Raw genomic sequence first — 12787 nt, forward strand, 5'->3', positions numbered from 1 at the left:
ATCGCCAGCCAATTTTTTTTTCCAAATTTTTTTGTTTGAGAAGCCATCCTTTGACGATGTGTTTAAGAATGCATGGTGACACTGCCTGCGCATCACAAGTTGGCCACTGTCGCAGATATTGAGATAGGAGGCGTCAAAGAGAACAACCTCATCTAGATTTATTTCCGAATTGTTTCATTGTTGCTTGCAGGATTCAAAATTAAACTTATGCTGATTGGTGGTTTTCAGTTTCAAACAAATTTTACTAGAAATTTTTTTTAGATTGCCAAGAACAGGTTGCTGCAAGCCACCGCAAATACGTCATTCGCGTCACAATTTACCTTTTTTTTTACAGCGTACCCGCGTTTCTGGTAAATAGAGTTGACTTTCGCACTAGTATAACAGATGTGCACTTGGCTCGCCTAAAATGAAAAAAAAAAAAAAAAGAATGGAGTTACATGCATCTTCAATTTCTCATGAAATCAGCTATTACGAACGAGCGGCTGATCATATTGGGGCCTGCCAGCAGCTGCTGTTGCTGCAGTGCACTGGAATAAAGCGAAAACAAAGTATACCGTGCATGTCATTTAGGACGCGTACATCCTTTGTAATACAAAAGAAAAAAAATTCAGAGCTCTTACAATACTATATCGAGCTATATATGGTGATTTATTATATTGATCGAATGAAGACACTTCCTTAAAATTATTTCTAAATTGATTCTCATATAATTTGTTTCGGGATAGTTTTGATAAAAAGAGTTACAGCCGTTTTCTGTAAGCATACTCCTTCCGTACGTGGCCTTGTATTGGCAGTGGACAGGACTTCTGTAACGTTTAAGACTTCACTGTGAACTAATAATGAATTATAAATAACACTGCCAAGTAAATAAAACTCAACGCATTTAGTCATCTTAGTGGCCAATTTCAGTACAGTTTTTCCCCGTTACCAAATATGTTAATTCGAGAGCTACGGAGCATTTTGTACAAGCTCTGAAGCAAGCGCATGCAACTCTTCGTCAACGTGACTCGATAGATGCAAGCAATTTTGGTGAGAACCCAGTACAAAACATTCACCATGAAACTACTGCATAACGTATTACCAGAAAGCACATCAACAAGCATGGCACCACAGCTATCACCATGCCCGATAAGGAATTCCTATGATGAACAGCACTCCTGGCAGCAAATATGGATTTTCATAGCTGCAATGTGGATCTTCATAGTTGCAATAAAGTGCCATATTGACATTTCCCAATATTTCGTTTCAGTGCCACATGTTCTTTGCGTGCATCGAAGAAACTTCGGTGCTTGGCATATATTTTTTTTGATGCCCTAAAACATTGAAGTAAAAATTTTGGTTTGACTAACCTATATAATTATTCATGTTCAATTGAGCTAAGCATATAGACGAAAGGACACTAACGGACAGGGACGAGGCGCAAACTTGCAACTGTTTATTTAAAAAGACGACAGAAACAGGGGACACCTAAATATATACTTAGCGCAATTGTACATGAAGAACCACCAACTAGCCCCATTCTACGTCCTTTTGAACTGTATAATTAAGTTATTTCATCCTAAGCAGTCTGTTATTTAATCAAAATATAAATGCAGTGCGCCATGGTATACATCCAACTTGAATGATGGTACTAGTTACCTACCTTGGTCCAACCTTTTCGGTTCAAGTTGTGCGAAACAGTCTATAATTTCTTTGCTTGGCAGCAGTACAGACATGGCATGGCTTGCACCAGTGCACCCGCACCTCACATAAAAAGAAAAAAATCAGAGGCGTTCCACTCAACATGAAAGCTGTCGGAAGTGCAGAGCAGCGATTCGCCATAATGGGTGGTGGCACCGTTATTCGCTCACTGCTACCACCCATCACACTCTTCGCCACCCTGTCTCGCTTCTCTCTTGATGAATATGCTATTCAAATTTCCCGCCTTCGCACTGCTCGCGTGTCTCCTGCCTGAAGCTGTGCCAGCAGAAGTTCTGTTCCTTTTGTGCTCGCTTTAATTTCGTATGCTGGAGCTGTTTTGCGTCATTTTGAATGCGCCATGTTTTTCTCGCGCGGCCAGAGCCTTTCTGCGTCATTTCAAATGTGCCATTTTTTTTTTTGCGCGACCGCTTTTTTTTTTTCGCTTACTATCGAAAAAAACAACCCAACAAGCATTCCTAACTAAATGAACGCAGGGTCTGCCGGTTATATACGCAGATTTTGCCTGTACCTGCAGTTTTCTTTGTGCTACACAACGGGGAGATGTATGACAAGCGACAGTGGTTCACGAGGTTCACGACTATTTAAACCGCATGGTTTTCGAAGCCTCAGTGTGACGCCGTGACGACGGTACACCAGGCTCTAATTGGGTCCCCTATCTTGCTGCACTACTTAATTCCGGCAGTCGCTTGAAATCAACCGTTAGTGAGCTATGACGACAAGGCAAGCCCATAAAGTGCTCTGCACATGGAACACCAGTGTGCATCTGCCCCGTTTCAACCAAATTCTCGGCGGTGGTGTCAACAGACATGTTATTCATCACACTCACACTGAAGTTAAAGCATTAGTTGGCATTCAGTTGGGTACAGTTTGGAACGTCCTACAAATATCTTGTGCTTAGCATAAACAAGTACCGCCATCTTGCGGAGCCCGGCGTAGCCAGTGACGACGCGCACACATGGTTGCCCGCATGCATGCCACGCCAGTGAACACAACCGATACGGTCGCAATGGCTGTAGCGACGTGACAACCTCTGGCAAAGCACTTATTTGTTGAAACCAGGGCTCATAACACACCTGTTAAAGTACAACCAGAAGTAATTACTGCGGTCTACCACACAGACCAGATATCACTTTTTTATACTGGCCCTGGTTCTGCTTCAACGTGTGCAGCCTGCACCGGAAAAGCTAACCAGGAGAAAAATCTCACAACGAGACGTGTAAAAGGCAATATTTACATTTTTAATCATATCAGCAGTATATATATATATATATATATTTGCTGAAAATCATAAAATTTTAGGTTATGCGCCATGCCAACACTGCCAATGTTGTGTCACTGTAATTGTCTTACACAACATTACACACGGAAGAAACACACATAGCACCAACATGGAACTCGATTCAATATGGGAGAACAGAGAATGCATATAAGCTGCTAGTTACCATCTGGTAATGACTACGTACGTAATATGCATAAGTTACGAAAATAAATACTGAATTTGTCTTCATCAGATGCACAGTGTAAGATATATCAGATGGAGAGTCGTGGGGGAAGGAAAAAAAGAAAGGAGCAACTGCTAGGTGCAGCACAATGCGTGTCTTGTACCTTATGTCTTGGTGTTTTTGCACTCTGCCATCTTGGCAAAATTAAATACATTTGCTTAGGACCAGAATTTGCTGTACAAAGTTACTGAACGCATTCTTCATACACATGTTCTGCTGTGTCATGTTTCTTCTCGCATCACCACATTTTGTGTAGATACATGATGGAAATGATATAACATGTAATCATTCACAAATTCTTCGTGAAAACACGCAAACCAATGCTGTAAAGGCGTCAATACAAACATGTGCATGTAAACAACAGAACGGCTTTGCTGGAAAGGTAAATACAGCAATAAACCCACGGAGGCCATCCGCAAACACGAAGACCACCAATGTTCCACCAACTGAAATGCTTTTTTTCCTGCTTTTCGCACCGTAAAACTTGCGCACTTGTGTGCAATGGGCAAGCATCACTGCACAAGCATGGTTGTGGTGGTTTAATTCTTTGTTGTTTTTTTTGCATAACAGTCAATAAATAACAAGGGTAAAACTAGCTCTGAACTAAAAGAGTGCGCTTTTTCATTGCAGGGTGTTTAATAAACACATCATCAACATGTCTTAAAATGAGGAACAACGGTTTCTTCTGTGAACAGCATGGGGGTTTAGGAATAGGTGGAATATAGCTTTTGATCCCAAGCAATGCACTTCGACATACTGCCGCTGCGAATTTCTTGCGTTTTTCAGAAAGGCTGAGCTGCAACGGGTGCAGAGCACAGTGGATTGTATTTGTACCTTTAAGCTGGCAAGAGTGTAAACATCTGGAGTGTTAAGTGTAGCGCTTGGGTTATCAAAAAAACTACGCTAACCAGCTCGACACAGTGCCAGTTTCGTTACGTATTCACGGAGGCTTGTTACAAGCACAAATTTGGTTGGTCTACACGAAAGCGGCCGAAACAATGCCAGGGAATGTAACAATAATACCTGCTCAATAACGTCTGGCAAGTAAAAGTGACTGCTTCGCGGCGCAATAATGGCTGTATGCTTATCAGAAGAATCTTTGCCGTAAAGGTAGCAGATTTTTAAGAGAACTGACAATATAGTTTCTTCCGTGTCTAAACAACACTCTATTACTGCCATTTTGAATCCACTTGTTTTTACGGGCAATGTCAATGTCAAATTAAATGCACTATACACATATTTTTTAATAACAAGAAAACATGCTGTGTGCCTAATGAACCTTTAAGAAGTGGCCATTTTTAAATGGTTGAATTTGTTGGGTGCTCTGGTAACCTCTCAGCATGTGCTTCAGTGGTTAAACTGAAGCTGTGCTGCTTCGTGTTACATAGTTACACAATGACCGCTCAGCAGTTGTAGCTTCCGTGGCCGAAGTTAAGAGCATGCCAACACACCGCACGCTAAGCTGCAAGCGCTGCTCTGCTGCACCGCCCCACTGCACAGCTGCAATTCAGAATCACAAAGGCACTCAAATTGAGCTAATTGCAATTCTGCACAGAGTCCCAATTCTCAACACCTGCTGCGAAAACGGCAGACGATTCATCGATACCCAATATGCTGACCCTTTTAGGAGGAAATTTTTTTTTTCAACTCAACTAAAAAATGTGGCAATGTAAGCGTTGAAAACAGTATTAGCACTGAAGTTTCATTACTGAGGTAGGGGTTCATCCAGCTCAAACATATTACCTAAAAGCCAAGATGAACAAGATCATAATAACATAATAATAGTAATAGTAAAAAAAAAAACAATGTCATGAGTGTCCCTCCACAAAAAGAAGGGGAATGCGAAATAAATATAACAACTCAACAGGTCGTACAAATTAAGGCACATATGCGTTCTTGCCGAGACATTTTTTCCTCATAGTACCTTGCTTTGACACCACAGTTTTTAAACCCTCGTTTTGTCATTTCAAGTTTCCCTTTTCTTTTGCATTTTCCCTTTTGCAGCTTTCACGGTCACAACAGCCCAAAAATGCGCGCACTTGCCGGCTGCCCTTCAGACCAAACTTGTCGCATTCCTTCATTTGGAACAGATCCCCTCGCAGGCCACCGAGACTGGAAGAAGCTGAGTAATAATCTGTACCCAGATGTGCATCGCCGGCTCTGAATTTATTGCCTTCCATTTTGTGCTGCTTACGATGCTTGGGGAAACTGCCCACGATTCCATGTTTTCCGCTTCTTTAAGAGTCACGGCAGGTAAGAATGCCACCCTCACTAGACGACCAGCTCCTACCGAAACAAAGCCCGAGGTAGGAAAGGGACGGTTAAATCTCTCGCGACAAGTTTGGTCTCAACAGGACAGCCCGCTTTTCTTTTAGGCACGCAAAGCAGATTCCGCCACAACAGAGATTCCTGCCGCAGCATACCCCCCTCCCCTTTTGCTACAGCAGTAGCAGCTGGGGTGGGGCCCCGAGCGGTGCGTTCTGAGGCTTTACAGAGGCTACAGCAGGCCTGTGGTGGGCACTTCAACAGATTCTTTCCTCAGACACACGCATAGTAGCTGTGTGTTCGCCTGGTGCGAGAGAAACAAGACGCCAAGCAGTGTGCCCCCCACCGCACGACAGACACGACATCTGACAACCTAACCACACTGGTTACTCTGAGACACGACACTCTAAAGGACACCACGTAACGGTAGATACAAGCTAGGCCATGCTCTGCAAATGACGCCCCCCACGGCACGGCCGACTGCATGACTGCGCTGTCACGGTTGCAGTCGCTGGACACACGGCACGGTTAAAGATACTAATGGGAGGAGGAGAAACGGTGAGTTTGCCTGCAAATGAGATTCAACGAATGGTGATGCTGGAATGAACAGCTCGGGTGTGGAATGAGGCGTAGACCTACGCTTAATTCAGAGATGCCAGGCTTGTTAGTGTTTACACCATCATCTTTGTGTTTCTCCCCTTGAAACAACAGAGCGGATGCTGCTGTTCCTGGGTGCTGAACAAAATCCTATTTGCAGCTTCTTTGGAAATTGGAGTGATTTACACCCCCACAGAGGGACAAAGACTTCCATGTGTCACTTTTTTTTATACCCTTTCCTTATACGAGACTTTTCGAAATAGTGTGACTGCCCGGGAAGTTTTTAGGTGTTCCATGAGGTAACCTTGTGCCAATTTATTGCGAATCGACAGTAACAGAAAAAGGGAGGTGCAGAAATGCGAGTTTCACTTGGAGCACGACATTTACGGGCAACTACAACTTGGTTTCGCAGCGTACAATCATGCCGCCATGCCGTGGGAGTAGTCCTTCAACACCTGTCAAAAATGCGCTTATCCCGAGAGACACTTAAAAAACGAACGCGCGCGTATGCATTAAATTACACATGCGGTAAGGATATATGCAAACTCCGTGTCAAGACCTCACAGACTATCCATCTTGGCTGCGATACAAAGCGAGTCTGAGTCTCTTCAACTGTACAAGTCTTTTTCTTCACCCCTCTTCCCTTTTTTTTTTTCCTTTTTCTTTTTTTCGTCAGAAGACGCTGACACCAAACAAGGAGCTGAATAAACGAAGGGAACAACTGAAGCGGTGTCCAAATGTCGAGAAGTATTCCTAAAAAAACAGAAGAAAAGCTTTAACGAGCGGATACACTCGTGTGTACGAGCAAGTGACAACACAACTCTACACCGCCGTTCCCACCTCCATGTTACAATCGTACCACAAAACACAGGCGCCAAGAAAGAGAAAAACGGAACGCTCATTAAAAAAAAAAGTGATGACAAAACAATGCTTATATATAACATACGCAGGCGGAATGGCATTAGCCACGAGGCTCGATGATTTGTTTTTCCCTTTTTCTCTCTCTCCACCATCTCCTCTGTTCTTCTTTACATATTTCCCTGAGAAATAGCCCTTGCTAAGCCATCCGCCAAACAATGAATACAATTGACACAAAAAAACATGACGTAGTCTACACATACACACAGGTATAAAACAAATTGAGGTAGATAAGATTGAAAAAATAGCTGGCTTCAAAACAAAACCTTCTCAGCGGACACCACACACAAACACACACACAAAAAAGGAAGACCAAACAGACACCCTTCCCTCCCCTTGAAGCCACACTTCCACCCCACACGGAGGGCCAACTGATGAGTACAACATGGCAAAATATTAACACGTGCAGACTGGACCCATCCGCTAATAGCTAAAGTAGGTGCAGAGAAAAGTCAGCGCTGAAGGGGGAAAAGAGAATGCCGAATTTCTAGTCGATAAAGAAGGCAGTACATAACTTGGGTCAAACGCAGAGAGAGATTTAAGCAAAAGAGAGAAAAGAGGAAAAGGATGTGGAAAGTGAACGCAACAGCTCTACTTCTCGCATCTTTCTTAAGTACACCGTTACGTTCATCCGTTTCTGCTCAGCAGTTCCCTGCAGGCGATTGCATGGTGTGGGCCCAGCAGAAATCTATCTCTGCGACAGCAGGGTCTCTTTGGGGTCAAGCCGCTTGCACAGTGTTTATGCAGCACGCTTCTTCTTTCCTCCCGAGCCTCTTTCTGTCTCTATGTACGACACTGCGTCCCGCAGGCTATACTGTTAACACTGTAAGGCACAGGAAACAAGTGGACAATAATGAGTCTGATTGTGGCAAATCAGTGTGCACTCAAGACCAGTCGTTTTCCTGTCCTGTGGCTTTTTTCTCTCTCTCTCTCTTTCTTTCTGCGTGCTGTTTGTCTCGTCGTCTGAGTCTTTCCGCTCTCTCGTCGTCGTTTTCAGCATCTATTCTGTTACGAGGCACATAAGCTGCCACGTGAGAAACACATCGGTTGTTCTTCTTCTTTTTTTTTTCTTTACCCTGGCAAAGATGAGACGTTCACCCAACTGCAGCAAGCTGCTTCAGCAGCCTTTAAGCCATAAGCTATCTAACAATAATGCACGGCATGCTCCAACGGAGTTCCATGCACCAAAAGCACCTGAGTTTAAGCTAGTACTTCAATGTAAAATATATATATATATATCTTTTTTTGTGGGAGTGATTTCTTTGCTGGAATGGACAATCTGTGAGGCAAATGCGAAAATGAAGAGGAAAGCAAAGGCAGCATCGTTTTCTTTCTTTCTTTCCCATCTTTTCTTTGTTATGCAATTCGATTCGCTCCTCCCGGAAATGAGTCACGAATAAAGCTCGTTCTCACGGCCAACGACAACTTCGCACAGGGAAAGAAAAATGAATGTCTGCTCCGGTTCTCGTGTCCTTAGCAGATCCTTTCTCCTCTCTCACTCCTCCAAGCCCGCATCACTGCCTGGTGTAATCTTAGCAGCCCACACACAGAAACCTTGGCTAACTTGCCTTTGAAGAAGAAGGGGGCGGGGAAAAGGGAGCGACACCCTTCTCCTCCTCCTCCCCTGAATGACTACACGTGTGCTGACATGTGAAGCAATGCAGTTGGCACCGTACATGAGTGATGAAGAGGAGGAAAACTGTACATCCAGGGCTCGCAGCAATGGCGTCATGAGAATGAGATGGCGGAAAAGAATTCTCGCGTGCATGAGGTGATGGTGGGCGCTGTTTGAGCATTGTGACAAGGTACGCGTTGTAATTGTATATACACTGTCGTTGCATGCCTATGACCTTTCTCTCGCTCTCATCCTCTTGCCGGTTGCAGTGAGGATACGAGTTGGAGCAGAGGCAAGGGAAGAGACCGAGGAAGAAAAACGATGAGAGATTCTCCGCTTCCACAGCATGCGTGCGCATCTCTGTGGTGACAAGTGAAGCCTCGCCGAGGTACGTAAAATTTGCACCACCTCGCCTTTCACCCCAATCAAACCTGACACAAAGAAAGCGTCAAATCCATGAGCCTCAATCAAAACACTGCGGCAATTGTACACTATATGCCCCGCTCAAATTTCTCCGGATAAAATTGTTTGTAAGCTCGGCACGCGCTACGGAGACTTCATATCTACGACTTCTTAGAAAACATGCCCGTGAAAATATATAGCGTTCTTTAAAAACAAAAGTACCACCCTAAGCTGCCTGCCGGCTGCAGTGTTTGTGTGTGTGTATCAAACGACAGCAAGTGGCCGTCATGTCTTTGGTGTACTGGGGCAATGCAGTACTTTGTACCTTAGCAGGGACTCTGTTCGTGGGAGTCCCTATGCGAGGGTGAAGGGGGAAAAAGCGGCTCTTTTTGTACACTGAACACGTGCTTTGTGCGAAATACGCACCTCAGTTATGTGCATGTCTGCGTGTGAGTGAGTGTGTGCATGTGTGCAAGAGGGGGCTGTTTACGATTCTCACGATTTAAATGCTTCGAGAGGGGCAACAAAATAAAAGGCGTCTGAATGAAAGCTTGCTCACTTGAAAGCCATGTTTGGAATAGCTCGAAAATCGCTTGGGCTTCTAGTTTTCATCTCCTGTGGCATGCCGCAATGTCGACGGTGGATTTACAAGATGGAAGTCAGGGGTGCATGCACATGCCTTTAGAGCTTTGTCGAGTGAGTTTCCCTCGCCGGTCTATTGGTTGCAATGAGTGATGATAGCAGACTTGTGGGAGGGTGGTGCCCTGAGGTGTTAGCCTGTATGTTTCTGTGTCAGGCACGGATTTTGGCAATGAAGCGCTTTGTTGTTATTTTTTTTTAAGCCCCGAAGTCCTCCTTTCTACTGATTCAGCACATCGGAGAGAGCAAGAGAGCTGAAAGAAAATGTCAGCAGCATTCCTGCTACGCTCGCACGGACACTGGAAATGATGTAGCACTGTTGTATAAATATACACTTATGTAAAAAATGGAAACAGTAAACAAAAAATACCCGCTTTTTTGTTGTTTGTTTTGTGTGCAGGGATTTTTTTTTTTTCCCTTGTCCCCACTATTATTTCCAGTTTCAGCTCAACTCTGTGTTCACTATACATAGGGATGTGTGATGAGTTCATTCTGAGTAATCTGAGCACGAAGTACACCGCAAAATGAGATTCCCCCACGTCTTCGAAGTTTCCGCTGCTTCCAATGCTTCCTTTTTTACCCCCCGTGGCACGGGGGCGCATAAAAAAGGTCGCCTCTCTTGGAAATTTTCGTCGCAGTTTTGGGGCAAGTAGCAGCGACAGAAAAATGTTGACGGGAAAGACGTTCACACGGCATCTCCTTTCAAAGAAATACTATAACTTACACTAAGAACCTTAGCTTGAAAACATCGAGGCTTCAGTTCTTGCCCTGGGCCTAGTACAATGGGGAACTGAATATGGCAAGTAGGCAACCCCGAAATGAAGCTAGACGTAGTTTTCAGTCACCTGTCGTCAACCGATTTAAGCACGAATTTGTCGGCCCAACAGACAGTTAAATCAACTGTGCAATTTTTCAGATGCCGCTGGCATTCTCCCACGGACAACATTTCCCCCCGCTAGACTGCCCTTGGTGCTGCCACCGCCAACATAAGCTCGTGTTACGTGTTCTAAAACTCCCGACAAGTGATGAGCAGTCTCACAAGTGCTCCCATTCTAACACCAGGCCATCAAGTTGCTCCGAGGCCACGGGCGAATGAGGCCGACCCCGCCCACGCGCCAGGTTCCTTGCATACAACCGTTGCCCCCATCTCATCACGAGGGACATCCAGGACAAGTGGCATGCACATTCCCAACGTGCATTCCGTTTTGGCAGCCAATGAGCTCGGAAACTAATTTGTACGGAGTAAAACACCAGACCGCCTCTGCCTAGGTACGACTACCTTCACCGGCTCAACCCGTTTTCATGCTCCAACCTTCGCGGACAGCCCTTCGATGCAGGCCGCGCACGGCGTTGTTTGCAAAGAACCTAGGCACGGGCGCGTGGCCCTTTGTCTTTGTACAGCTCAGCTCATCCCCTAGCACACGACAGCATGGCTCTACACAGTAGATCCCATGAGGTTTTTGGTCTCTTCGGCAGCGTGCAACGTCACGCTGGCCGTCCGCTCCTCTGTGGGTGCGCAGCTTGGCGCTGAGGAGGAAGAATGGTCGCTGCCGAGAAGCGGTGTGGGTGCCGGCACGGCTTCGGGGTCCCACACCCCACCTTCCTCTTGCACGGCACAGTCGTGGGCGGTGTAGCGGTGCTGGTGGCGGGGCAGCGGGAGCAGGGACTCCGGATCCTTGCCGGCCTTGGGCTGCTGCGGACGAGAGGAGGAGGCGGGGATATGAGGGTGGCACACAACTAGAGCAGCGCAAGTGTTACAGTTGTATTCTGTTGTATTCAACTGTTATTCAGGGAAAACTGTTTGCTCGCAATGGGAATTCTTGAATCTACTAATCAGTCAAAGCGGGCAATCCAAGCCGTGGTATAGCTGGTGACTCACCGTGCCTGAAGATTTCACGAAGCAGACAGCGCTGCCGTTTCCCACATGTCCGTTGGGAACATTTGGTTGCCTTCCCCTGGCGTGTCCATTTGTCTTGCCATTGCACTGTGTTCCGGGGTAGCCACCCTGTAGGTAGAGGGAAGGCTGTATTTTACCACAGATATTTGGAGTGTTGTGCACAAGTAGATAAGGTACAGAGAGGTGTAATAGAAGTGTAATAGAAGAATATCGCGGTCTCAATGGAGGCATATGCAGTCAGCTGAGCAATGCGCACACTGCTTTTGAGATGCGGAAGAGTTTCGATACACAGCCCTTTCACTGGCGTCGTCTGGTGGGCTAGTTGGTATTCCAACATTCATGCATAGCACACACGAACAGGACACAAAGAAGGAACGCGGACAAAGTGGTGACTAGCAACTAGCAGTTGTTTGTCAGCGCTGTGTCTGCATCCCTTCTTTGTGTCCCGTTCCTGTGTGCTATGCATGGAAAGCACTTTGAGCAGCAGCACCTACAACTGTGCACTGCTACGATTGCAGGACCACGTTGGGTTGCAGTGACAGCCCAGCCCACCGGACAAGATGCGCCCAGCCCTGGCTTGTTTGTTTGAAGACTTGCCCGTGACTGTGTACACCCTGAGCCCCCATCGATGGTGAAGAATCACGAGAGGGGTGCCAAGTCACACGGCCAGTATGCATGTTCCCTATCGAGTGCGCTGTTTTCCTGGCAAAGGCACGCAACCTAGCAAGCTGAACAACAAGCTAGCGGTACTGGAAGCAGTTGTGGGCACCCCGCTGACAGTTCAACGGCCCACCCGAGAAGTGTGGCGAGAAACAGGCCTTGCCTTTGTGTCCAGGTGGTTTCCCGGGCCCTGAGATGCCGTCGAGAGGAGTTCCAGCTCCCGTGCTGGGGCGGGTGTCTTGCACTGGCCGAAGAAGGCCGCAAAGCACGACTGGCTGCCGGAGGACGACGATCCCTGCTGCTCGGTGCCCGCGCACTTGCTGCGAGCGAGGAGGGAGCACAACTCGTATGCACGCAAAAAGACAATTACAGACAAAGTACTGTCAACTCCATTCCCCAAGCCAACTCTGCCACCTGTTGGCATTACATATCACCTGCTCATTTCCGTTTCCTCTCAACTTGAGCTCCACATGTGTACTCTTTCGTAGGCATGTGCAAATAGAGATTCGTGGCTTCGAAGTGAACAGCGATTTGCTTCAAATAATTAAAGTAATGGCAAAAACACCAACCAACAGCGGCCATCAGCAGCAA

General features: G+C 46.1%; 1 protein-coding gene and 1 long non-coding RNA gene across 3 annotated transcripts in view; one reads left to right on the top strand and one right to left on the bottom strand.

The window, feature by feature from the left end:
* The window catches only part of LOC144178792 (uncharacterized), an 11511-nt gene extending 1536 nt beyond the window's left edge, over positions 1 to 9975 (top strand). The window contains exons 2-3 of the long non-coding RNA XR_013324066.1: positions 8868 to 8986; positions 9843 to 9975. This is a non-coding gene — a long non-coding RNA (uncharacterized LOC144178792). The remainder of the gene's footprint in view (positions 1 to 8867; positions 8987 to 9842) is intronic.
* Positions 2919 to 12787, bottom strand: part of LOC144178791 (protogenin B-like) — a 200037-nt gene continuing 190168 nt past the window's right edge. Inside the window, exons 21-23 of one of the 2 annotated variants that reach the window (XM_077706906.1) lie at positions 12360 to 12516; positions 11519 to 11644; positions 2919 to 11329 (exon numbers count right to left, since the gene is read on the bottom strand). In XM_077706906.1, coding sequence (XP_077563032.1) covers positions 11075 to 11329; positions 11519 to 11644; positions 12360 to 12516 — 538 coding nt within the window. In that variant the 3' untranslated portion in view covers positions 2919 to 11074. Of the gene's footprint in view, positions 11333 to 11518; positions 11645 to 12359; positions 12517 to 12787 lie in introns of both variants that reach the window. The other variant, XM_077706905.1, reaches the window with a different exon arrangement.

Source organism: Haemaphysalis longicornis, unplaced genomic scaffold, assembly GCF_048455015.1.
Source record: "Haemaphysalis longicornis isolate Haplotype H1 unplaced genomic scaffold, Haemaphysalis longicornis Haplotype H1 scaffold_4, whole genome shotgun sequence".
Classification (NCBI taxonomy): domain Eukaryota; kingdom Metazoa; phylum Arthropoda; class Arachnida; order Ixodida; family Ixodidae; genus Haemaphysalis; species Haemaphysalis longicornis.